We start from the raw sequence: 27,800 nt of genomic DNA on the forward strand, positions 1-27,800 counted from the left end.
TGCCCTCGAGGAAATTTAATTTTCATTTCGAATTGGCTCCAAATATATCCGAACTAAAATTTCCTTTCGAAATTGATCATTTCCATATATATTTTTGAAATATGGGAATTTGCTTTTTTCCATTTTATGTATACATTTCTTCAAAAGTAGTGTATATATAAATATTGCTCATTATAAATGTGTACCATCTTGAAAATATTTTTTATCAAAAGCAATGCTTACACACAGCAAGAAATATATAAAGTACAATATTTAATAAATAAAAATAGTATAATATAAACTTATTGTGAGAAGTTTTAACGGTTTGAACCTTGAAGTTTGAATTGCGTCACTAAATTAAGGTTAAGTTTGGTTTTTTTTTTGTTGGTACTGCCATCTGTCATGCACGTGACTAAACAAACATAAAAACAAATAAACAAACAAAAAAATTAGCATTTTATGAGAGTTTATAAAATAATTTCTTTCTGTATTTTATATCATTATTATTAGTAACAGTGTGTTAATCTTTTAATAATTATTTCTTCTCTTTCTCTTTTTATAATTCTTCACTGGTGCTGAAGAACATTTCCAATGCAAAATTAAAAATAAATTTCATAAAATGAAATTCGTTTATGAACTTTTCTAATATTTTCGAATTGATTATATATTTTCCAGGTAACCTATGTATTGTCGCAACAGGAGCAATGCTGGGATGGACAAGTCCAATTCTTCCTCGATTAACAGAAAATAATCCCGTGAATCCTGACAATCCTTTACAATATCCAATTTCAAAGGAAGAAGCTTCCTGGATTGGATCGTTGGTACCGATGGGAGCAATTTTCGGCTGCTTTGCGGCAGGAATTTTAGTAGAAAAGTAAATTAACATTTTTTTGAAATCTTCATTTTCTTAACACACATTTTATTTATTTTTTTTTTTTCAAAAATCTAAATGATTTTAATTTTTTTTCTAGAATTGGCCGAAAAAAAGGTCTTTTGTTCAGCACGGTACCATTTTTAATTGGTTGGATAATGATAGCAAGTGCAAGAAGTATATATCAATTATATGCTGCTAGATTAGTTTTTGGTTTTGCCCTCGCAATTCCCTTTACTATTCTTCCCATGTATATCGGTGAAATCGCAGAAGTAAGTCTTGACAAGAAAACCATTTTGATTGGTAAATTTTTTTTTTCAAATTTCACTTAGATTAAGAAAATTGATTTAAAAATTTCTAAATTAAATACAATAAAAAGATTTAAAAAATAATTAAAAAATTAGAAATTAATTTTGAAATCTTTTTTCCTTTTTACAGACGTCAATAAGAGGTTCATTAGGATCCTTTCTGCAATTGTTTATAACAATTGGTTTATTATTTTCCTATGCAATTGGACCATACGTGTCGTACATGGTTCTTTGGATGGCATGTGGTTCATTGCCAATAATCTTTTTCATTTCCTTTATTTTTATGCCTGAATCTCCTTATTATCTTTTGGGAAAAGGACAAAAAGACGAGGCCATAAAATCACTGGCCAGATTACGAGGAAAAAGTACAACCAGTGTACAAAAGGAAGCTGATGAGATGCAGGTTCGTATTTAATTAAATATATCCGATAATTTTACTTTACTATATATATACATATGCCAATCACGTACACTCATACTATATGCGGAAGGCTTTTCTCAAAGGCTAACGAACCATATATCACTTACGTCATACAAATTGATGACGTATAGAAAATTAAAACCAAAATAAGAAAATTCGATTATTCTACAAATCGCTGCAACAATATTTTAAATAATTAAAATCAATTTCTGAATAAAAAATTATTAATAATAAATAAAATATTTTAATGAATTATTATAAAATTGATAAAATAATAATTCTTTTAAATTTCTTATATAGGCTACAGTGGATGCTGCATTTAGAACACAGACAACCCTCTCGGATTTATTCAAAGTGAAGGCGAATTTTAAAGCTCTGTTATTCACCTGTGCATTGGTGAGTTTTCAACAACTCACGGGAATAAATGTTGTTTTGATTTATGCCGAGAGTATTTTCAAAAGTACGGGTACTGCACTTAGTACATCACTGTCGACAATCATCATTGGTGTTGTTCAAGTATTGGCGTCTATGGTGACACCACTCGTCATTGAACGACTCGGACGAAGAATTCTTTTAGTTATTTCCGGTGTTGGAACTGCAGTCACCTTGGTAAGTTCAATGATGAAAATAAAAATTAATAATTGTTGTATTTATTTAAAATTCAAATTAATTTTATTATATTGCACACGTCTAGAAATAATAATTGAGAAATTAGGCGAGGGTCATATTCCTTATTATTATTGTATACAATGTCTTCATAATATAAATTCAAGGAGGCCTTGTTGTTCATTATTCATATGAAAATTCAGTTAAACTGATAGGAAAAAAAAAAATTAAGTTACTGATACTCATAAAACGTGTATTTTCAGAATGATCATTGAAAAATTTAATTTACAGAAAAAAAAATTGTTTCTAAAAATAATTTCAACTTTTTTATTACAATTTTTGAAATGAATCATTTTACTTTAATCCTGCAAATCTTGAGTATTAAAGCTGTATCTACTTTTTTTTACTTTAAAAATATAGGTAGTTTTAGGATTAAAAAAAAAAAAATTCTGAATTAAATGTCATTCAATACAAAAATAATTTAATTGTAATTTCTACTTAAAATAAAAAATAAAATACAATTTTTGTTTAAAGCTGAGAAGACGCGAGTTTAAAATAAGTGCAAATGCACTTTATTTTGCAAGTCAGGTATCGTTTTTGTAAATATTTCTTTGGACTTATTTAGAATGGAATTTCCGAGATTCCCAAGCATATTAATTAAAACCACATACTTTTATGAATGCTCGATTTATGTAATACCATTGACGATATTACGTATGAAAATACATAACACCGATACATTTTGCAATTTTCATTGTGATTGTGTAGAATCGTAAATTTCAAATAATACTGTTAAAAAAATGAACTATGTGTAATTAGCAGAACCGCATTCTTATCAATATACAATTCGTTATTACTTTTCATTTAAAAAATTTATAGTTTTTTATTTACTATATATTTTTATGATATACCACAAAAAGAACTTTAAAAATATTTCAATGAGTTATTCATGTGCAATATTAAAAAATAGTCCAAACGTGTGATATTAAAATATTCCTTAAAAATATGAATAAAATATTTTATAATGGAATATTCCACGTGCTATTATACGAAATTGTGTAAAAACAAAAATGTTGGCACAAGTTTTATGTTTACAATCTTTGGTAGATTAATTTTGAAAAAAAAAAATTACGAATGAAGTAATGTTTGTGGAATGTTTAGAATGCGATGATAAAATAAATTGTTATCGCACATTGTAATTCGGTGAGACTCATTAACTTTGATCTTGATCCTTGAGAAGAACTTCCGTCAATCATTGTTACATCGACCTGTTACAAGAATATTTTACGCTCGAGTAAAAAACGTGACTCATGCGCCTGCGACGATATAAATTTATTCTCTTATTAACAATTCGTTAACGGAAAATCATTTAAATAACATTTATTAATAACAATTACTTCACTTGAAACAGTATTATTTAAAAAAAAAACAATATTTCACTAAAGACAAATGTTTAATTATAACGAAAAAATATGACATTGAAAATAATAATTGCTCTTACAAAATTTTTTTTCATATTATTAAAAAAATTTATTGTGTACAAGAAAATAATTTTGCTTATAAGCAAAAGAAAATTTATTTTAGATCAAATAAACAAAATACAATAATTAATTTTTTTTGGTAAATAAAATATTCACGCACAAGTGATTTCATTTTTTATAAAATCTTAAAAAACAATAAATTTATATATTTACAATATTGTTAATTTTATGTTTATTTTAACATAAAATGAAAAGTCACATTTTACGAAACAAAAGAAAGACTTGGTGAACTAATTAAAACATTTTAAATTCTTGTTTCAGGGTGCATTGGGATTGTTTTTCTTCCTAAAGAACGTGCAACACGCCGATGTCGAGAGTATTTCATGGTTACCGGTAGTTTCCTTGGTGATTTACATTTCCCTTTACAGTATTGGCTGGGGACCACTACCATGGGCGGTCATGGGTGAAATGTTTGCATCCGACGTCAAGGCAAAAGCATCCGGGATAACAGTTTTCGTATGCTGGGGTCTTGCATTCATTCTCACAAAATTCTTCAGTAACATTGAAACTTTATTTGGCTCACACACTGCTTTTTGGATATTCAGTGCATGTTGTGTGATAGCCGTATTTTTCACGGTTTTAATTTTACCCGAAACTAAGGGAAAATCACTTCAAGAAATTCAAGACGAATTAAATGGAATTAGGCCCGCTGTTCCTAATCTTGAGAGTGGAACTTCCTCTAAATTATAAGATTTTTAGGGTAAAAATTTTACATTAAAAATTTAAAATTTTTCTTTTTTCTACCATTTTTTTTTTTTTTTTTTTTTTTTTTTTTTATTTCGATTTTAATTTTATTTTCTGTTTGAAAAATTCGAGTCTAATTTTTTAAACTTTTCATAAAAATATATAATGTTTTTGTACCATTTATGCATTTCTGCGGGTACATTAGGTAATTTAAGATTAGAATAAAAAAAGCGCTGACTGCGAGTCAATGCGATATGAAATTTTGCGTTATTTTATAGAATGCAAAATAATTTTCATTATAAACTTTGACTCGTTTTGATAAACTATAGTATTTTGCATCATATTTTGTTGCAACAAAGTTTCTACTATTTTTTTATTATATAAAAACAATGTCCAGTAAAAAAAATTCACAAAACGAAGTTTTTAAAATAAAAATACAATCCTGGTGATTTTTAACTGAATAATTCACCATTTTACAGAGTGTTCATCTGAAAAACTTATTAAAAAATATTTTTCTGAATATTTATTTTAAGCAGATACGTTTTTATAAATTTAGAAAAATTAATTTCCAAAAAAAAGAGGCTTCTGCAAATTTTATGTGATATTAATAATAATTATTATTAAATACTATTAATTAATTGTTTTATATTTATAGAAATAAATTTATAATTTAATTTTTGAATTTGAAGAAATTTTTTCATTCAAAAACAGAAAATTAAATTAATGGAAAATTGCAAAGTCAAAAGATAACTTGAATAAAAACGAACGTAATTTTAAATTGTCATTAAAATTATCAATTAAAAACAGGTATCGTTTCTGCTTAATTGTTTTCTCACGACCAATAATTTTTAATAATATCTGCAGTACCTCAAGAAAATAAGAAGTTACTAATATAACAATAAAGGAATATATGAAAAAGACTGATATCGAGAACTAAAGTGAAATAATTTATTATTGTTAAATAAAAAAATGTCACATCTTTATGAATACGCTTTCTTCAGGAAGACAAGAGATGCGTAATTATTGATAATAGTCGTAATAGACAAAGCGCTTAGACATACCTATTATGATCAATGGGCTCCATTTATCGAGCAACTCCGATTATAATTAAATGTAGTATTATAATTTGTATATAATTATTATTTATATAATAATTAAATAGAAAAAGATGGAACAAGTTGAATTTGTTATTTGCAATATTAGAATTTTTTAAATTTAAAATACGATTTAACTTTGGCTATTTTCATATCTATAAACGACTCGATGTCGCAGTATAATTTTATGTTTATAAAGATATTACATATTTCAAATCACTTGTTCGAATCAAAATCATAATTTAAGCTCTTTATCACTCCAATCATATATATTTTACGATTGTACGATTTTTTTTTTTATTTATATATAACCATCAAAGAAAATATATTTTATGATTGCAATATGGATTTCAATTTTGTTGACCGACTCAAATCGACGGATTATAAAGAAGTTTTATTGTATATTTGTTATCAATAGAAATAATCAATTTTTGTACACTTGATAAAAAAAATGTAAATATTGTTAAGGATAAATATTTTATGATACTTTAAGAAATTGTTGAATAAAAATATTAATGTTGAAAAAAATAAAGAATAAAAAATTTGAAAATATGTATTATTATTTTTTTGTGGAAGCTTACATGGAGTAATTTTCTGATTGTCACTTGTTTCGAAAAATGTTTTTTTTTCACTTTATTCAACTTCACGTTATTTCCATTTATTTTACAAGCAGAATCTTGTTAGATAACGAATTTAATTACCTAATTGACGAAAATGTCTCAAACTGTTAACAAATCTAAACCAGAGACGGAAATTCATAAAGTAAGAAACTAATTATAATTAATTTATTGTTGAATTGAAATAAAATACATTAAAGCTAAAATGTGAACAATTTTTAAAAATTAACCAATTTGTCTCTAATAACAAAACAAGTTATATAATTTTCACTAATAAATTTAATTAATTAATTAGATAAACTTAATAAAAATTTAATTAATTACCAGAATGAAGACGATACATGTTTGGAAGAAGATCTTCTGCAGATAGTTGAAGATTTATCAGTGAGTATTAAAAAAAATTAATGATTTAAAATGAAAAAAATAAAACAAATTTTTTTTTGTTAATTCTCGATTTAAGAACAATAGTGAAAATGAATTAATGACATCGTTGATACAATTGAAAAAATTGATGCAAACTTCGACAACGTCAATGACATCAGTTCCAAAGCCTTTGAAATACTTAAGAAACTCTTATGATCTTTTGAAAAGAATTTATGGGAAAATTAAAACAAAAGAAGTTAAAGTCCAATTTGCTGATATTCTCAGTGTTTTAGCATTGGCAGGTGCCACTTACAGTTCAAGGGAATGTCTCAATTTTTGTCTCCAAGGAACAATGATTGATCCTGGTGATTGGGGTCATGAATACATTCGACGATTGGAATTGGAAATTATTGATGAATGGTCGAATATGCCAATTGAACACGAACATATAATTAAGTAAACGAAACAAATTTAATACATCAATAAATTAATTTAGTTTGATGAAATTCCTTTCGTTTACAAATAAAAATAAAAATTTTAATTTCAAAAGTAATTAATTAAATCAAAATCAAATATAAAAATTAAAAATTTATCTTTTTTTATTTAGAAAACAGTTAATGTCATTGATAAAGAATATAATAAAATTTGATATGAAGGATAATGCTGAAATTCAAGCATGTGATCTCAGTTTAGAGATAGATCAAATAGAATTATTAGATAAACATTTGGATTCGACAAATTATTTAAGAGTTTGTAATTATCTCGCAAGTTGTGCTGCTTACAGGTAATTTTTTTTTTTTTTTTGTTATATTTGTATAATTACTTTATCTTGAATTAACGATGTTAAAATATTATTCTACAGTAAACAAAATTATAAAGATGAATAATTAAATAAATTAATTAAGAAATAGTAAATCTTGTACATTGACGATTAAATTATTTTTAAATTATTAAAAAAAGGTAAAATAATTAAAAAATTTATAAATTTTGTTTTATTTGGAATTTATTTATTTATTTTTATACATCTAATTTTTTCTATTAATAATTTTCAAAATCCCTATATAAATATTGCAGCGAAGAATTCGATCGACAAAAAATTTTGCAATCAGTGGCAAATAATTATTTAAAATTTGGCGATTATTGTAAGGCAATTTTAATAGCCATGCAACTTCAAGATTATGATTTAGTTTCCGAGTGTTTTACAATCTGTCCTGATTCATTAATGAAAAAGCAATTAGCATTCTTAGTGGCCAGACAGCAGGTATAATAATAAAAAAAATAAAATTATTTAAAAAATTTATTTTTCATTATTTTTTTAAAAATGAATAATTGTTATATGAATTATCTTTTTTTCTATAGGATAAGCCATTGAGAAAAGATTACAAGGGTGAAGAAGCAAATGATATTGAGACAATAATAAGCAATGTACATGTGAATGAACATTTTCAAATGCTAGCCCGAGAATTAGATATTTTAGAACCTAAATTACCAGAGGAAATTTATAAATCTTGGTTGGAACAAACAGGAATTTTAAAACGAATAGAACACGATTCAGCTAGAGCAAATTTGGCTGCTAGTTTTGCTTCCGGTTTTGTACATACTGGATTTGGAGTTGATAAATTAATGTCGGATCCAGAGGAATCTTGGGTTTACAAAAACAAGGTATATTATTTAAAAACAATAATAATTCACATGACAATTATTTTATAATTTTATATTACATATTTTTTAACAGTCGTTTTTAGAAATTAATTTTAAAAATATTTTTTTAACGAATATGTGAAATCTCTAAAAATGGTTTAAAGTTTTATAATTACTAAAATCATAAACCTTGTGATATATCCATAAATGACAAACCCAAAATTATTCATAATTTTGTAGATATTATATAAAATATATTTTATGACTCCAAAATAGTCGGGCTTTATAACCACTTGCAATGATTTTAGAGAAGAGCACCATTGAAATGCACATCTGTTGAAAATTTTCCATAATCAATATTTTGATTAAACAATTATAATACCAAAATTAGTATTTTTGGCATTAGAATTTAAATAAAATTTCTATCTTAAATTATATTTCAGACTTTAGTAAAAAAAAAAAAAATTTTTTATAAATAAAAAATAAATTATTTTTCAATTAATATATTTTTTCAAAATAAGGAACATGGGATGCTGTCAGCGACTGCTTCATTGGGCCTAATTCACATGTGGGACGTGGACGGAGGACTTGTACCAATCGACAAGTTAATTTGTAACTAATTATTAGGCGAATGTAAATAATTAAATGAAAAAAATGGAATTTTAATGATAATTTATTTCACACTCAGGTATCTTTATTCAAATGAAGATTTTATCAAATCTGGAGCTCTATTGGCAATTGGTATAGTGAATTGTGGCGTTCGCAATGAATGTGATCCAGCCTTGGCACTTCTCAATGAATACGTAATGGATCAAAATCAAAAATTAAGAATTGGTGCTGTTTTGGGTCTTGGTATGGCTTACGCTGGCACTCAAAGAAATGACGTCTCACAATTAATGATCAATGTATTATTGGACAGACAAAGTAATTTTTAATTAATTTTTGATGTCTAAAAAAGATTTTTTTTTAATTAATAGAAAAAAAAGAATAACAAAATAGAGTAAATTTTAATCATTTTCATAGAAGATTTTATAAGAATATTCACAAAAAAAAATAATTCAAATTTAGGAGTTTTGAATATTTCTGGAGCATTTTTCAAAAATATTCCTGAAATACTCCAGAAATAAAATAATAATCAAATAAAAGTGTTATTTGAATTATCGAAATTAAAACTTTAAATTGAAAACGTGTTATAAAGGCTCCAGGGAAATTGTGTCACTTGCTGCTATTTCATTGGGTCTAATAAATGTTGGCTCAACTAATTCCGAAGCGTCTTCGACAATTCTTCAAAAACTCTTGGAGTCCACACCTCAGGAATTATCAGATACATACTCCAGGTTTGTTATTGAAAAAAAAAAAAAATAAAAATTCATAAATATTGTACTATTAAAATTTTATGTATGTAAAATTTATCAGATTTCTTCCACTCGCCTTGGGATTAATTTACATGGGTCGTCGTGATGCTATTGAAACACTTTCGGCAGCTCTTGAAGTTTTACCAGAACCTTACAAATTAGCTTCCCAAACAATGCTTCAAGTAATTCAAAATTATTCTAAAAATTCTAAAAAAAAAACAATATTTTGCATCATATTTTAAAAATTCTAAATAAATACACAAAAAAAGATTATTGTGGAAAATTTTGCAGGTTTGCTCATATGCTGGTACCGGTGACGTTTTAATAGTTCAAGAATTATTGCAAATCTGTTCGGAACCAGTGGACAGTGATAAAATTTCTTCAAAATCGACAAATAGTGTGCCACCAGATAATTGCTGTCAACCACCCGCTTTGCCTTCGATTTTCAACTTTCAAGGAAATAACAACGATAAAAATTCGCCAAAAAGCAAAACTTCCTCAGAAACTAATAAAGAAGATTCTCCCTCGTAAAAATTTTTCAACTTTTGCAATAACTCTAATTTACATTAAATCAAAGTAAATTTAATTTTCAGGTTCATTGGTCTTTCTCAAGCTATCGCTTCTCTTGGAGTTGGTGTCGTCGGTCTAGCCGAGGGGAAAGAGAATTCAAGAATATTTGGACAGGTAAAGACGATTTCAGATTTCAATTTAAATTCTTTTTCTTTCTCCAATAACTGAAGGATGAAATAAATTATATATGAATTAAATGAATATGACGTTTCATGTCATTTTTATCTTATCGAAAAAATTGAAAATAATTATTTAATTATAAATTCAATTAAATTTGTTAAAAATGATAAAATATAAAACAAAATTTCAAATTATTAAAAAGAACTGTGAATACAAATTCTGTATTGCTGAGGAATTACGTTAAATTGCAATTGGAATAAATAAAAATTAGATGTGAATTAATAAAAGAAATGAAATAAAATGAATACTTCTGATCGAAATAGGTTGGAAGATATGGTCCTCCACAGGCACGAAGGGCCGTTCCACTTGCTTTGGCTCTATCATCAATATCGAATCCCGATCCAGCATTAGTCGACGTATTAAATAAATATAGTCACGATAATGATTCAGAAGTGTCATTAAATGCAATTTTTGGACTAGGACTCATTGGGGCTGGAACAAATAATGCACGATTAGCGACAATGTTAAGACAACTTGCTGCCTATCATGCAAAAAATTCTTCACATTTATTTTTAGTTCGCATATCCCAAGGACTTATTCATCTTGGAAAAGTAATTTTTAATTAATTCCCTTTTAAAATTAAATCATCGAAAAAAAATATTTCTTAATAACATCATTTCTATGAGATAAATTACAATAAATAATTTACAAGATCATTTATGAAATACACATAAAAAAATCATTACTTTTTTCTTCATTATCAAATTTTTTTAATAAAGAATTGAAAGAATATATTTTTTGCTTTAAAAAAAAAAGTTATTTTTAAAATAAATACCAAGCATACATTTTTTTGAACTTTCAGGGAACACTATCACTATGTCCTTTGAGATTTTCTTCTAAAGTATTGGATTACACAGCACTGGCTGGATTAATGGTCGTTTTCGTTGCTTTTCTGGACTGCAAAAATCTAATTTTAAGCAAATCGCATTATTTGTTGTATTGTTTGGCTACTGCAATTGAACCCCGTTGGATTGTTACTCTCGACAAGGATTTAAAAGTACAATTTTCAAATTTATTCTCTAATTTTACTTTTAATATATTTTTCATCAATATTATTTCAAATTAATTAATTTTTTTTAATTTTAAAATATTATAAATATCAAAATGATGTTTGTAAGATTTTCAAATTATAAAAAAATGTTGAATTATAAGATAATCAAACTTTTGACTATTTTATGATTAAAAAAAAACATTAAAATTGAAAAATTTTTTTTAACTCTTAAAAGTTTTATAAAGTAAAAATTATATTGGTACTTTGTGTATAAATAACAAAATTCTTTAAAAAAGACGAATAAAAAATAGCCTATATTCAACTTTTGTCAGTAAATAAATTTTTGTTAATAAAAAAAAAAAAAATAATTTCAGACTCTGCCTGTGTCAGTTCGAGTTGGTCAAGCTGTGGATACAATTGGTAAAGTTGGGAATCCCAAATGTATTTCTGGTGGTCATGTTCATACTACTCCAGTATTAATTTCTGTCGGAGAAAGGGCCGAACTGGTAACAGATGATTACGAACCCCTCTCAAGTGTTATGGAAGGTTTTGTTATTTTACGCGAGAAAATCAACAAATCTTAAAAAAAAACAAAAATTAACTAAATATTTCTAGTTTATAAATCAATTTATCTCGAGAAAGTTCCTTAAAATACAAAACAATTTTCTAGATTAAGTTTCAAACTTAATTAATAATTAAATTAATTAATGGATTTACAAGTAAATTATAATTTAACGCGTCGAAATAATTCAACGAATCTATATAATTTATATATATATATAAATAAATTACAGACAATGTTAAATTGACTACTTAGTAGTTTGCATTTATTTTATAGGGACTAGCGGAAGCGATGTGCTTTTTATACAACAGAAAAATACACAGGTAAATTTTTTTTTTTTTTAAATGGGATAAGCTAAAACGTTGCACCGTGTATCGTACACCTGTGATCAGATTTTTCAAAGCTTGTTTTTTTTGTCAACAATATGTTACACGTAAATATAATTACTTTGATTATTATTATCATCTACCACAGAAATTCAGCCCAAAACACAATGCATGCTTTAGCCGTTTAAGCAGAAAAGCGGAAGTAGTTTTCAAACATTCAATATTTTTCATTTCACTATTTCTCATCAGGTTTTACAATTTGAGAAAAGAATTTCAAAATTAAAAAAAAAAAATTCTCTAAATGCCCGAAGACATTTACGCGTAGGCACGGTGGAAAAAAAACAATGAATAGCGTTGGAAAGTTTTGCAGAAAAAAAAGTACGATCAAAATTAAACATGCGTTTAAGTTGTCACGCAAAAAATTGATTTTTATTTTATATAAATCATTTTTTTCTTTCTTGTTATCAATCGATTTGTTTTATTTTATTCTCTATCATTTATTTATTTTTTTTCTCTTCCTTCTCTCCACACTATTTTCATTTTTAAAAACAATTTCTTTGTTTCATGCATCTAAAGTCATTGCTTTTTTTTTCTAATTAAAAATCGCGCAGTGTTCATAGAGAAAAACAAGGGCACAATCCATGTAATTCGCATCTTAAAACAGAGATAAAAAGTGAAAATTTGACTGCGCGCGTTGATGATGGTACAATTATAATAAATTTCATACAGATATAATAATTATGTATAATATATATATATATAAACTATTCTCATTTTAGAAAGCTATACGGCTCCTAGCTACTTAAATTGTACTTGCTATTTTCGCTTATAGTAAAATATAATAATACAATAATAGTTTATTAAAATGTTTAAATCGTAGTAGTTTTTTTTTTTATTTTTTCTGCTTTTTTTTCATCTGTAATTTAACGAAGTAATAAACATCTCATGGAGTATGAATATATTCGTGACTGAACTAAGCAAGTTTAAGTGTTGAGTTTTTGCTCTTTAATTGATAGATATTTTTTTTATAGGTTTTACTTTTTTCATTTTCTTTTTGATATTTTTGTTCTTATTTACAATAATATATTGCAACAAGCACGTCCCCTTTTCTGCCATTGTCAAAAAAAAAACATCATCAGCGCTTGAGTTGTAAAACGAGTCACGTGGTAGTTTTGCATAAAATTAAAAACTCAAAACTCAATTGGATGATGAGATCTAGTTTCTAAATGAGCGTTTCTTTCCACGAAGAAAATACACTCTGCTCTCATTATTTTAAAGTACAAATCAATAATATTACAAAGTTAATAAAACTTCGACGTAGTTTAAGGTTTTGCGTTGTCCAAAATCTCAAGGTAAAACAAATTTTTACCTTTATTTTTTAATAATAATAATAATAATATACTAATATGGATTTTTTTTTAGGCAATTAGAAACTTATTTCTAATATAAATGTACATAGTTTTCAATGTATATTTTTGTCTCCATTAATCTAAACATCACTTTGATACTTGTGCTTGTTTAGGAAAATTTAAATAAATTCTGAAAAAGCTAATTTTCGTTTTTTTTCCTTAATAAAAGGATAAAGTTTTCCTATATGTTTCATTAGAAAAATTCTACATACTTTGCTGAAGTTTATCAGCAATTTTATTCAATTTTTATAAATATTTATAAAAAGGGAGTAAAACAATATTAAAATTGACAACACTTTTGACTCGATTTTTTTTTTAAATGTTAAACGGCAGTATTATTCGGAACGGGGTTTCCTTCTTTTTTTTGTGTTTTGCTATTTTCTTCATCTTTAATTTTTTAGCAACAATGCAGTGATAAAAAGTTTTCGTGCCAAGTGTGAATCGATGAATAATATAATGTTTTAAGTGATAAACAATAATAATTGCTTTTGAAGGAATGTTTACCCTGTACCGATACGGTGATACGGCGCTTTTGGTAATTAAAAAAAAAAAAAAAAAACGAGAACAACTGCGAAAAAAGCAGTTAGAATAAACGTGCACGCCTTTTGATTTCGTTGCGACGCCATTGTGGCAGTCTGTAGAATTCAGCACGAGAGCATTGTAGTGTATGTTGAAATTCAACGTCAGATAAATGCCGCTAAAAGTATAAAAATGTTTTTTTTTTAAAAAAAGAAATTATCTAAAACTTCGGAGTTTATTTATTTTGCAATTTATTATCTCAAAATTTATGAGAATTTTTTCAAATTATGATAATTTATAAAATAATTAAAATTATTATTTAAAAGTAAAAATAATTTCTCTACAGAGGAGGAAGCAATAAAATTTCTTTTGATAATTTTGGGGGTTTTAAATTACTCTTAGTCCAATTTTTTTATTTTGTTTGAATTTTTAGACAAATGAAAATTTCGGATAGATAAAAATCCGAATTTATTTTAGTCAAATAAATAATAAAAAATAATTTCAAACGCAAGTATAGTAACATTAAGACATACCTCGAGATTGCAGCGATCAACGTCAGCGGGCAATCGATAATTTGTGATCGTGAGCAGGTGATAAGGATAAAGTTTTGGAGGTTCGGTAGGTGCTGCACCCATATCCGGTAAAGAACGTCTCACATGATGACCACTGTGACCCACAACTACCGATCCTAATCCTCCTGTGTAGGTGGTTGATGATGGCAAGATTCCACCGTCATTCTAAATCAATAATAACAATTAATTTTCCGCCAATATAAAGACACTTATTCTTAACATCGAAACACGAAGAAGAAACTTTAATAAATATAATATATATATATATATGTGAAATTAATAAAAAAAATATACGATTTTCATTCTTGCCTCGTGACATATAACCACGTAACTAAAAACATTAATTAATAAATATGCAAAACGCAATCAAGCAAAAAAAAACTTTCTCAATATTTTTTCACGATAAATTATCACAATATAAATTTTGCATTAAGTAAAAAATATTTTCTTATTGTAAATTGCAAAATAATCGTCACGTAAAGAAAATTAAATTATATTATAAATATAAATTTGAGAAAATAAAACAAAATGGCAAAACAGTCGGTGTTACTTTATAGTGCCAAATCTGTGAAATGCCTCACTCCAAATACATTAATTAAAAAGAAAAGAAAATATACATGACATGAATTAAACAAAAAATTTTAATGTAAAAAAAAAATCAATATTCTTAAGAATTAACAGTAAGCGTCATGCAAAAATTTACAGTGCTATGTACAATCGCATAAACTGATAATTCACAATTGAATTCTATGATAAGTGTAATAAAAATCTTTTATTTTTGTGATAATAAAAAAGCTATTTGTACATGCGTCCTATAGTGACGTGTAGAATTTCAACTATTTCTATCCTAAATAACTAAAAACAAAAATTTCTTAAAATAATTACGAATCTCAAAAAAAAATGTCTATTTTTTATATAAAAAATATGAAAACACATTATTTATAATTTATAAAACAGTTCACTTATTTAAAATGATAAATGTTCAATTTACATATGGAATTACTGATTCTTATTTTTACTGAAGATACAAAAACAAAAAATATTGAACTTTTTTTTTCTTCAAATATACAAGCAAAATTGCAATAAGGATGCGAGTGCAAAGCTACAAACCATGCTAATTCGCTGGGAGTAGTACGGGGCTGTGGTACATACCAGTGCCCGCCGGTCCACATCCGTGATGCTGCCTGTTGATACTAAATTTGGAGGAAAAACGGGTAAACACCATGTCAAAACTGTATTGCACAAACCAGATTTTTTTTTAACAACTAGAGACTATAAAAATTTATTTTCTACCCTGCATTTCGAAATTTCAAGTAAAAAAAAGAAAACATTCCTGGTTAAAAGTTTCGTATCAAAAGAAAATCTCGTGTATCTGTGATTGCGAATAACGTTCTTGATTTCTAAAACTCAGTAATGTTTTTTTTTATTTAATCTAATACATTATTGATTTAAAATTCAAATTTAAAGCCTGATTTTTAGCTGAAAAATTATTATCAAACAAAATTTTGTCATTTTTAAAAATATTGCTGAAAATTTTCATTTAAAAATTTGTATAAATACGAACCAATAGTCAAAATTAGAAAAAAAAGTAATAAAAAAAGTTAAAACTTTTATCCGTGAACTTTAATTTGCATATTTTTCTCAAAATTCAAATTCATTTGAAATGAATAGAAATTTAATAAATTGTTTCATAAACAAATTTTGAAATATTTTAAAATAGTACTAAACACAAAAATGACTACTGAATGGGCAATTTTTTGTTACAAAATAATTACAAAAAAAATTACAATATAATTAAAATAATAATTTACGAATAAAAAAATATAAAATAATTAAAGTATAATATTAAAATATAAATATCGCTACTTGTAGGTAGTGAATTATATTTATAAACGAAAGTTTTAAAAGTTTTTAAATTAAATTTTAAAAGAAGAAATTTTAATTAATTAAATTTAGCAAACTGAATATTTAAAAATTCTACAATTCAGTAAATTTGCAATTTTTTTTAGTTTAGGATCAGCTGAAATAAAAAAAAATTAAATTGTTAAAGTTTCATTTGAACTAAATTTTTCCATTTGAAACTTCAACTAGGAACGCTTTTTTCAACCAACAATTGAAATTGAATATTTTTAAAAGTTAATAAAACTTTTCTTTTAATTTAAAATAAAAAATGAATAATTCGATTAGCAAGAGTAGAAAATTGCTAAGGTGTTATAAAATCTGGAAATAACTGATTTTCGACTATTTTCTTCTATTTACATGTGTTTGTGGAAAATGTCAAAAAAAAAAAAATTAATTGGAAATATCAAGTTTTTTTTCCAGCGAAATATAAACACCTTGCAAAGAATTGCCTACGTTTATTTTCAATTTGACAACAATATTAGTTAACATATACATAAATTATAAAATTCGGGTTAATTAAAATATCTGTTAAAATTCAGATTATTAATTTTCAAGAAAAAAATCACGTAAGCAAATCCTTGATTCCTACCATAAAAAAAACCTATAATAATCTATCATTTAGAACGAATGATTTGTTAAGCTAAATAATTGAAAATCCTTTCATTTTTAGCTTAACCAATCATGTAAACTATTTGCTTTTAAAATCTATTTCTACAATTTAACTTAATAAATTGATATCAGATTTAAAAAAAAGGACTATACATAATTATTAAGAACATTTCGATGGAGAATGAAAATAAAAAAGCTCATCGTAGTTAGTAAAGCATGCTCAAGAAAATTGTTGATAGACTCAATATTCTTGATTTACAAAGAACATGTTGTTGTCTTTTTTTTTGTTTGGAAAATTACTTTTATTGTATCAGGGCTTCCAAAACGCCCCGTGCAGTGCAAGAGAGAGAGGGAGAGAGAATTTAGTACGTAATTGGATTTAAAAAAGCAATTTAAAGCAAGGTATCGAAAAAAAAATTCGACTTCCTCGCTTTTTTGTGTTTTTTTACTCACTATCAGACTTGCCAGAAGAGAAATCAGTGCTGTGCGTCTTGTCGCCCATCCCGCTGAATGAGTAATCGCCCTAGATGAAAGAAATATGTCTTTTAATGATAAAAATAATGAAATTTATTAAATAATGACATTTAAAATAATAATATTATATTAATTGATATAAGATATAATAAAAGAGCATTTTTTTTGTGCAATTATTTTCGCTTGAGGCGCGGTGCAAGACTTACAGGGAGAGCAGAAACTGAACCGCCTGTTGAAGAGAAGGTGTGACTTCGCGGTGCCAGACCATATCCCGGTTTTGGGATGTGCCGAAGAGAGCTCACAACTGGTTTCATCAAATATGTCAATCGACAATTATTACTGATTAGTTTCAAATGCAAAAAACTCACGTTTTTTTCATTCCCATACGTGTAATGCCCAACGTTCGCAGAGACACCGTTCGCACCCTTCTGCTTGTAAAATCGCAAATTGCTTTCAAAAAAAAAAAAAAAAAAAAAGAAAAAAAACACGCAAGCCGACTATCTTGCTATTTCAACATTATTCTATGAGCATTTTTTTTCTAGTTTACAAATTTATTATAATATTATAGATCTCAGAACGTGCTTTTTCTGGGCTTTCAAGCTGCAATTTGGAAGCATTGAACGCACAATTCTTGCCAGATAACTATGGGATTTAGCATGTCATTTTTTTTCAATTTTTGGAAGAAACGGAAACAGGACTGAGCTTATTTTAACAATTTCATGGAGGACTACAAAATAAATAATAATTACCAGAATTTTTATTCTATGGAATTCTCTATCTAATTTTTAAATATCTTCCAATGAATATTTAACAAATATTTGTTTTTCCTTGTTACTAATTTTCATGTTTTTAAAGTTTCCCTCTAGGTTAATTGTTTAAATTTCGAATTAATTTATAGTATCTAATTTTTATGTTTCGTAATATTTTCTCATCATTAATTCCCATGTTTTCGAATTTTTAGTAAACTTTAGATTGTAAGTTTCCAGATTTTCCAAATTATTTATTTTTCTATCCTAATTTTTTTTCTTTGAAATTTTTGTAAGAATGTAAATAAATTCGTATTCAAATTTTCCTTATTGATAATTTTTTTTTCGTAATATTTAATTTTATGCATTTGTTTTTCAAAAATTTGTAACTACGAATTTCTTTACTGCAGACTTTTATTTTTTCAAATTTTTTACTTAGCTATTAATTATTTTTCAAATTCTTATTAGCCCCAATTTTTCCAATGTTAATGACAGTGATTATAATTATAAATAAATATTACAAATATATTAATAAATTAGTCATAATAGATATTTGGAAACATTAAAAGCGGAATATTTGAAAATAAACTGATAATAATAATAATGGGAACAATAAAACTAGTATTAACGAAAATTTGAAAAGAAAAAACATTAATGTGGTTTTGTTTTATATTATTCTTTCAAATTAAAAAAATACAAAAATTAATTTCTTCATTAACAATATAATCCAATTATTTACCAATTAGGTAGGTACTACAATTAAAAATATTTTAAAAAATTCTTATGTTTTGAAATTAAATTTCCTTAAATTCTATTATTAACAAATTCTTAATATAATTGAAATAATAAAATAATTGAATTTACAAAAAAAAGATAAACATTTTAAAAATATATTTTTAATTTAAAGGAATAATATAAAATATAAAGTTTATATTCAATTTATAATTCGTTCAAAAAATAATTGTGAGAATGTTCTATTTATAAAATTCAAAATAAAAGGATCTTTTATCAATTATTGGAATTTAAACAAAGAAATAAGAAAATGTATTTAACATTCTTCAAAAAATAATATTGCAAAAAAAATGAATTACAACTCAGTCCTGTAATACTAGGGATGAAAAATAGCGTAATTAATAGCATATTAAATAAGAAAAAAATCCAATGTTACCAGCACCAAAGAACTAATAGGAACATCACCTTCCGTGTTGGCAAAGCAAACTGTTTTGATTTTCAAATATTTTTTTCAAAATAATTAGAGGATATCGTACTGAGATAAAGAAATAAGACAAAATGCTAATTTTGTAATGCTTTCCACCACGGCAGGCGAATTGGAGAGTTTTTGGTGAACTCACCGAATTATAATCTCTAGTAGCATTCGGAAGAGTGAAGGCGCGATGTGAACCAATAGTTGGATAGTTTCTGGGAGCCGGGGAACGAGTCGATGATCTCCCAGCTGATGCCCACGCAATCACAACACAAATACACAAAATAGAAACACGGTGATACATGACAAGTAGCTTTTTTTGCATTTAGAGAAAACAATTGTTTTTTATATATAACTTTTATGCAACGTTGGAAGATTCGAAATCAAAATCTAAAACACAATTTTTACAAACTCCTTTGAAAATCATGCTATTTGTAAGAAGCTAAACTTTGCAACGTTTGAAAAAACAAAAAAATTTAAATTTATCACTAACTTGTAATTCTATAATAATTAAATGAAATATTTTTCAAAACTAAAAATTACATCTTTGGATAATATTGTATTTATTCTTTTTTCAAACGTTAAAAAATTCAGTATCACAAATGATAATATAAACAAAAAAAAAAAAAAAAAAAAAAAATTGAAAAACCAAACAAGAAGAAAAAATATAAAAAAATATCTTCCAACATTGAAAAGAAATAGGAGTGGAATAATTGAAAAAAGTGTATGTGTCATGAATGTGACGTAAAATTTTTGGTGCAACATGCAAAAAAGATAGCAAGGTGCGTCTAAGGGCAACCATTTTGGTCGCTAAATGAAACAGAGAATACAATTTTTTTCATCGTTACATTGTCCTGTTATGTCTTTTTTTTTCTTTCTTAAAGTTATTGACTTTAGCAAAAAGAAAAGAAATTACACGTACCATAACAGGAGCATCATGCAAAAAGCCAGATACGTCACCTGTTCTTATCCAACTTCCATAGTGACTGATTTATTGATGCTACTTTTCTTATTTTTTTTCTTTCTTTTTTTTGGTCAAGAACAGCAGCTATAATAATCGTTACTTAACGAATGTGGTTCTTTCCAATTCGCGACTTGATTTTGCCCATTTTTGTTTGACATTTTTTTTGACAAACACTAGAAAGCCAATTTCGTTTAGTAGGGTTGGGGTTTTTTTTATTTTTTTTTATTTTTTTATAACGTGCTTTTTTTAACCCATAGAGACCCCGCTATCCTTCGAGAGCTTACAGCCGATGGCAGAATTATAATCAGTAGAGTGAAATGTTAGTGTCATGTGCGAACGTGTGGACATGTATGAGATGACACGTTTATAAATGAAAAAAAGTCATCAATTTGATTTGGATTTTTTTTTCTTTTAATGGAAACTTACCATTGTAACTTGGCCCACTTGATTTATAACTAAGACCGTCTTCATCTTCCCAGGGTCTAGCGTGATCTATATTTCTCGATGGTGCTAAAAATAAAAAAGTTTTATTTATTAAAACATGAAAAAAGTCACTTAATTTTAGATATAGTAATCCAAGTCGGATATAATTTAATTTTAATGAATTTGACGTAAAAATGTAAAGAAAATAGAGATAAAAATATGTGAATTTAAAAAAAAATAAACTTACAAGCACCAACAGGACTTTCGTATCGTAATCGATAGGTCGGTTCACGAGCAGCTGATGGTGTTCTCGAGGCATTTCTAGGATCAACATTAGCTGCTTTATATCTAAGATTCTCCCGATCTTTCTCTCGATCTTGTAAAAAGACTTTTGCAATTCCCGTGTCAATTTTACTCAACTCATCATGCTCTTTTTTTAATTTTTGCTCCACTTCCTTGATGTAACTTTTATGATCTATTTCATCTTCATCGTCAGATTCAGGTACACCCTTTAATATTCAAATATATTTATTTAAATGTCAGGTTTCACAAATACCTAGATAAAAAAAGTAATTTCGAGAAAAAAATACCTTATATGTGTCAGACCATCGTTTTCGTCTCTCAGGATCAGTGTAAGGATATGGTGGTGCTGGGAAATCATCTCTTTCAATTGGTGGCTGAGAGCCAGGCGATGGTTTCATAGCATCAGGATAATGCGCCAATTCTATAGGTTCTTCGTTATCTACTTGACTCACGGGTGATTTTGGTCTCGTATCGCTAAGTGCATCAACTAATGCTCTCATTCCAGATCGACTGCTTCGTCCACCGCTACTTCTTATCGAACGCGAAGCTATTCATTAAGATTTATTTTATCATTCTCTATTACTTTTATACGACAGTCATCAAAAGTGAATTAAGGAAAAACTCTTTAAATAGATTAAAAATAATTAAAATTTTAAATGTGTAAAGTCTGTCAAATTAAATCGACCTATAGAAAATTGTGCATCAAAAATACTAAAAGAAATAAAATTTATAAACATTCAAGTGCTTGGTAAACTTACAGCTTGGTCGGTGAAAATGAGGACTCGTGGGAGGTTTATCATAGGGTTGTATTGGACGTCTCAAATATCCTTGACTAGGAGTTTCAGTCAAGTACGAGTACGTATAAATCCTAGAAACGTCTTCAGGACCACCGCGTCCATATTCTCGCAGTATCAAGCCAGGACTTCCGGTTCTCGCTGGATAGTACTGAAGGAATTAATGAAGTTAACAAAAAAAAATTCAAATTTACCTTTCATTTAGAAGAATTCCCTAAATGCAATAACAATAATTATATTATATTGAAACTACTACTTAATTTGTTTTGATTTTAATTGCTTTCACTAATTCAAAGACTAGGCTGCGCAAAATGAAAACTAAGAAGCGAACGAGCGCTCTATATATCGACAAAACTTTGTAACTAAGAAAGCAGTGTGAACTGGTGATGATTTTTTTTCCAAGTTTTGCTTAAATAAAAAATAGGCACAATGGCATACCTTGCGACTGAGGCTGCTGTAAGGGCTGCACAGAGATCCATTCAGGCTTGGCGTGCGTGACCTCAATGAAAACTATACACAATGATCATGCGAAAAAATAAACAAATAAATTAACAAAGCAATAATAACATAAATAAAATAATATAATGATTAATGAAATAAATAAACAACTCTTATATAACGCAATTGAAGAGCAAATTTGGCGCATCGAAAAATGAAAATACATACTACTTAAATATAAACCAATTTTCAAATTAATTAAATATTTAAAATTTTATTACTTCAAAATCAAAAAACACGTCAAAATTAATTAGAAAGTTTCAACAATTTTTTTTTACATTTCTTATTCGATTAAAACCATTCAATAAAGATTTTCTCAAAAAAATTAAAAGTTTTTGAATTTCCTTAATTGCTCGACAATTAAAAAACTAAATTGTGAAACTCTCATATAAAAGCGTGCTGTACACTCTCATCTATGCAATATAAAACAAAATTACCCTTAATCAAAATTGTAATACATAAAATAACAGTATTGAATTACTAAAAAAAAAAATACACTCAAAAAATACTTGGAAAACAATATAAATTAAAAAAAAATATAATCTCAAAATAAAGGGTGAGAAAATAGGAAAAAAATACTTAAAAATACATAATTGTATGAAAATCAAATAAAAAACAGTAACGTGCACTTGTAATTGTTTCAAATTGTAAATTTTGAAAATCGCGTTTCGTAAAATTCAATATGTGATTATTTGAATTGAGGCTTTTTATTATACAGCTTGGCACTTTGACAATAAATAAATCGTCATAATCGATTCGAGAAGCCAATTACTGATTTTGATAAAAGTGCACACACTCTTATTTACACACACTTACATTTGTAAATATAAAGTTTTTTTTTCATCGCGCTTGCAATATTCTACAAAAATAACTGAAACGAAGCTGATAAGCTTATAATATCAAGGTCGGGGTTTTCTAGCGATTTAAAAAATATTTTTAAGAAATTTTTATTCGTGACTTCTTTTTTTTTTAAAGATATTGCATTCAAAATTTTAGTATTTGCGATAATTATTATAATTCAGTATTTTAAAATTAACAACTAAGATATATTAAATTCCAGATGACTAAAAAATTAAGAGCATATAATACACAGTCACCTTTCGATTATAAGTGTTATAATCATCACTTTATAAAATAACATAAAAAGAAAATTTATTTAAAAATATTTTCAATAATAAAAAACGAAAAATTGTCAAATATAAAAATTTAAATTGCAAAAGTAAATTTACAGGGATTTTAAATAAAAAGAATTTTACATAATAATGAAAATTTATATACATTTTTAAATAAAAGGGATTATTATCAAAAAGGGTATTTCCTGTGATGATTGTCATATAAAAAAAAGAATAATAATAATAATAATATACGACATAAAGAAGCACGTTTAGAAATTCTGTCAAAAAGAGAGAAAAAAAAACGTGACTTATGATAAATAAAAACTGACCTTCAGCGTATTTCTTACCTGCATTTCCGAAGCACTGCTGGAAATACGTTCGGATTCTCTATGTTGTGGTGTGTGAGGTTCACCATGACCATTGACAATTCCATTGGAACCGGTGGGACCGGGACCACATCGTGGATGCCAAATTGCAGCACCTTGCAAGTACATTTCTTCACCATCGCCGAAAGGATCACCACATTTTGTGCATCTCGCGCATGTTGGATGAAAATGATGATTTTCACCAGCCTGAAGTACCTTTCCACTAATGTATCGATTGCAGTAGGCACATTTAACGCCAAATTGCTTTTGATAGTCTTTCTCACAATAAGGCACCCCATCTCTAAGAAAATAGATTATATTTTTTATAATTTCTATTCTTTTATTAATTAAATTAATTTCCTTAGTTCCTACAATTTTTTAATTACGAGATGTTATGTTTTATTTTTACGTTAATAAATTTACAATGTTTCAATTTTATTTTTGTTAAAAAAAACATTTTTCTTAAACATATTTTACTAATTATTTTTATAAAAATACATTTTTCCAAATGCAGTGAATTTATTCTTTTACATTTAATTTGCAATTGTTTTTCATTCTACAAAATAAAAATTAAAATAAATTCATTCCACTAAAAATGATCTTTAATGAAAATTCAGTTAAATAAAGTTCTGCTTATTGAAAATCAAATTAAACAAAAATTCCGTATAAGTAGAAGTTTAATTAAATAAAATTTTGATTTTATAAAAAATCTGTTAAAAAAGAATTCTTCAAAATAAAATTGTTCTTCAGTGAAAATTTTGTTAAATATAAATTCCATTAAATTGAAAAGATACTAAAATATTTATTTTCAATAATTTTAAATTAACTATTCGACGAAAAATTCCCTAGCTATAATTACAATTAATATACACCCTGTTATTTTAATAAATTAAAAAATAACATAATTTTTTAAATTAAATAACAAGAATTGAATAAACTAGAAAAATATTGAAATGTAGAAATATTTGATAAGATGCTGAGAGGGGGTTGTTAACTTACTTTCCCATGTACTCCCCGTGAAGAACGGTATCGCAGCTATGACATTTGAAGCACCAGACGTGCCATTGTCGGTCAAGCGCAACCAAGGCCTGACCTTCTCGTAATTGTTGCCTGCAACCAGCGCATGCTCCAGGATCATTAGATCCATTACCTGTAGCCTGCGAATTACCTACTGGAGTTGATGCTTCACGTATCGGAATACTGACGCATCGATGACACAAAGCTTGCCCTACAAATGGACAATTAAAAAAAGAAAAAAAATTGAGTAAATGCCGACCCCATATATATGATAATTACGTTTTGATCCAATCAAATTTCTAAACAATTAAATTCAATGTCATCTAATATTAATTAGATGACATTGAAATTTGATTGCTTAGAAATTTGATACTGATCGAAACATAATTATCTGCCTTCAATTAAATTTTCATTGCCACACTTTTTTTTCCAATAATAAAATTAAAGTGGCATCAATTTCAGAATTACATCCATTTCATTTATTGTGAACAGTAAAAATTTTTAATTCTAACAATTTTTAAAATATAAGAAGTTTAAAAAAACGTAAATTTACACGACAATATGATAAATTTAATCAGACATAAAGTTAAGTTTTACTGTTATGTAATTTTTCAATATTTTATACAATATAAATGTTCTAAAATTTTTTAATCTAAATTTTTTTTAAACAAAATTTTGATTTAAAGTTTAAATTATTTTTCTCTTTATCAATTTTTGAAATTCTGTTTCTCCAAATTAATTTAGCTTTTTGTGTAAAAATAAAATTGCAAAAAATCTGTGTACTAAAATGATTGTATGTAAAATTATAAAAATTTATATTTTGAATTGAAAGTTTATATGTATAAATATATTTTAATGTTAATACATACAAATAAAAGAATATAAGAAGATTGAAAACAATATTTTGCAGCATTAATTAATTTGTATTTAAAATTAATTAACAATTAAATTATAATTAGTAATTAAGATTGAGTAGCAATTGAATTACTTAGCGTGATTAAAATGAATTAAAATTTTAAAAAATTAAAAGTATTTTGATTAAAAAAAATAAACAGTTTTTTTTAAATCTCACCTTGAACTAAAGTAACTTTAGTTCCTTGTCCTAAAAGAGGTTTTCTACATCTCTGACAGTGAAAACAATTTGGATGAAACGAGTGTTTTTCTCCGGCAGTAACTACATCGCCTTCAACGTATTCCCCACAACCAGCGCACTTCGTACCCCATTTCTCGCGATAATCCTGAAAGGGAAAATAATTTCAGTTATTTTTAGCCTATGCTCTATCTATTAATATTTACGATCTATTGCTATTATTAAATAATTTATTATTATCATCATTACTAATATCATTATAAATATAAATAATTTTTTCACTCTTTATAAAAAAATATTATTTTAATGTAAAATCATTTCAAGTAAAATTAATAAAAAAAATTCTTTTTCATAATTCTTTGAAACTTTTTAAAAATAATACCTTCGTGCAATAATAGGAACCTTCTCTTGCAAAAAATCCACCCTGCGCGAGACTCGAATTGCATTGCGCACATTTAAAGCACGCGATGTGAAAGTATTTATCTTGTACACGTAATACTTCTCCGCTGCATTTCTTCTTGCAAGACTGACAGAAGGTCTTTCCTGAAACAGAAACAATGTTATCAATAATTATTCTGATAAACAAAGACTGAAAATAACTGAAGAATCATAAATATATATTTTATTTAATGATGCATTTTAATTATATTGTTAAATAAATAAAAATTTCTGGATAAAATAATTTCTCAAAGAGAATATTGTTTTTCTAATTTTACTAATATTAGAAAAAAAAATGATGAGAATAATAATTGTTGTAAATAAATAAAACACTTGTCACTTGTAAATTCACATTATTAAGCAAGTGTAATTATTTACATTTGCGATTCAATGAATGAATCACAATACGATTAAAATTCTCAACATGTTTGTCTGCTAAGGCGTAATGAATGTAACACAAAATAATATGAACGTTTTAAATTAAAAATATGCACACAATATCCACGCATCGTATTTTTATATTGATGAATTTGTGTTAAGGTAGGCGACTAAATCAAAAGGCAAAGAATTTAAAAATAATTTAAATTATTTTATTTCTTTTTTCAAAATTTTTATCTAATGGTAGAGAATTTTTCTTTCATTCAGCAAATAGTAAAGAGACTAATTTAATTAGCCAAAATGGAGAGATGAAAATGGTGCAATAACTTCAAGTGAGAAGTTATAATTGAATTATCAAATTAACAAACTGATTATAGTAAAATTGCGAAATTACAATGACTTCTTATTTAATATTTTCATTGCGCATACAAAAATGAATTTGAAAAATTGAGGATTTTTTTTTTTTAAATCAAAACAGGGTCAACCCTCACTATTGTTTTCAAGCATCATCGATCATGAGATTTAATGTTATAATATATAAATGCAGAGCACGTAACAGTTAGCAATCTCATAAAAAGTGCAAGATGATTTTCTTGACTGGGTTCGGTCAGCCAGGTGCATGAGTCATAACACACGACATTCCACTTTAACTCCAATCGATTTCCTTCCGATCAAAACAACAATCCTTTCAACACGTAAATAAATAAATAATTAGAAAAAAGAGAGAGTTCTATATGTATTTCCTTCCAACATAGTGTAAAAGTTACAAAAAAAGAAAATAAAATAAAAAAAAGTGTTTTTCACTATTATATATATATATATAGGCAATTCCGCTTTTTACATCTCAATGTCAGTGGCCGGACGTGGGCCT

At 26.3% G+C, this 27,800-nt stretch overlaps 3 protein-coding genes across 13 annotated transcripts in view; 2 read left to right on the top strand and 1 right to left on the bottom strand.

Moving 5' to 3' along the window:
* The window catches only part of LOC127279513 (uncharacterized), a 28,697-nt gene extending 23,705 nt beyond the window's left edge, over window positions 1-4,992 (top strand). The window contains exons 8-12 of the mRNA XM_051301909.1: window positions 655-853; window positions 951-1,122; window positions 1,289-1,561; window positions 1,880-2,188; window positions 3,988-4,992. Coding sequence (XP_051157866.1) covers window positions 655-853; window positions 951-1,122; window positions 1,289-1,561; window positions 1,880-2,188; window positions 3,988-4,416 — 1,382 coding nt within the window. The 3' untranslated portion in view covers window positions 4,417-4,992. The remainder of the gene's footprint in view (window positions 1-654; window positions 854-950; window positions 1,123-1,288; window positions 1,562-1,879; window positions 2,189-3,987) is intronic.
* Window positions 4,993-6,133: 1,141 nt separating this feature from the next.
* LOC127279481 (26S proteasome non-ATPase regulatory subunit 2-like) lies at window positions 6,134-12,030 on the top strand. Its single transcript, XM_051301857.1, has 15 exons — window positions 6,134-6,266; window positions 6,449-6,505; window positions 6,582-6,940; window positions 7,092-7,268; window positions 7,559-7,745; window positions 7,844-8,146; window positions 8,647-8,729; window positions 8,814-9,049; window positions 9,324-9,462; window positions 9,542-9,662; window positions 9,772-10,007; window positions 10,074-10,164; window positions 10,494-10,781; window positions 11,033-11,227; window positions 11,596-12,030. The coding sequence occupies exons 1-15, from the start codon at window positions 6,219-6,221 to the stop codon at window positions 11,803-11,805; spliced, it is 2,730 nt and encodes a 909-aa protein (XP_051157814.1). The 5' UTR covers window positions 6,134-6,218; the 3' UTR covers window positions 11,806-12,030.
* The window catches only part of LOC127279483 (actin-binding LIM protein 3), a 28,947-nt gene continuing 13,168 nt past the window's right edge, over window positions 12,022-27,800 (bottom strand). For 2 of the 11 annotated variants that reach the window (XM_051301865.1, XM_051301858.1), the window contains exons 2-15: window positions 26,496-26,656; window positions 26,096-26,261; window positions 25,006-25,234; window positions 23,989-24,307; window positions 22,467-22,538; window positions 21,993-22,179; window positions 21,522-21,781; window positions 21,179-21,440; window positions 20,935-21,018; window positions 19,693-19,793; window positions 17,574-17,643; window positions 15,720-15,802; window positions 14,571-14,774; window positions 12,022-14,215 (exon numbers count right to left, since the gene is read on the bottom strand). In XM_051301865.1, coding sequence (XP_051157822.1) covers window positions 14,102-14,215; window positions 14,571-14,774; window positions 15,720-15,802; window positions 17,574-17,643; window positions 19,693-19,793; window positions 20,935-21,018; window positions 21,179-21,440; window positions 21,522-21,781; window positions 21,993-22,179; window positions 22,467-22,538; window positions 23,989-24,307; window positions 25,006-25,234; window positions 26,096-26,261; window positions 26,496-26,656 — 2,312 coding nt within the window. In that variant the 3' untranslated portion in view covers window positions 12,022-14,101. Of the gene's footprint in view, window positions 14,216-14,570; window positions 14,775-15,719; window positions 15,803-17,573; window positions 17,644-17,800; window positions 17,899-19,688; window positions 19,794-20,934; window positions 21,019-21,178; window positions 21,441-21,521; window positions 21,782-21,992; window positions 22,180-22,466; window positions 22,539-23,988; window positions 24,308-25,005; window positions 25,235-26,095; window positions 26,262-26,495; window positions 26,657-27,800 lie in introns of those variants that run through there. The other 9 variants (XM_051301868.1, XM_051301860.1, XM_051301861.1 and 6 more) reach the window with 9 other exon arrangements.

Source organism: Leptopilina boulardi, unplaced genomic scaffold, assembly GCF_019393585.1.
Source record: "Leptopilina boulardi isolate dan_hultmark-lab unplaced genomic scaffold, ZJU_Lbou_2.1 LbouV2_216, whole genome shotgun sequence".
NCBI lineage: Eukaryota > Metazoa > Arthropoda > Insecta > Hymenoptera > Figitidae > Leptopilina > Leptopilina boulardi.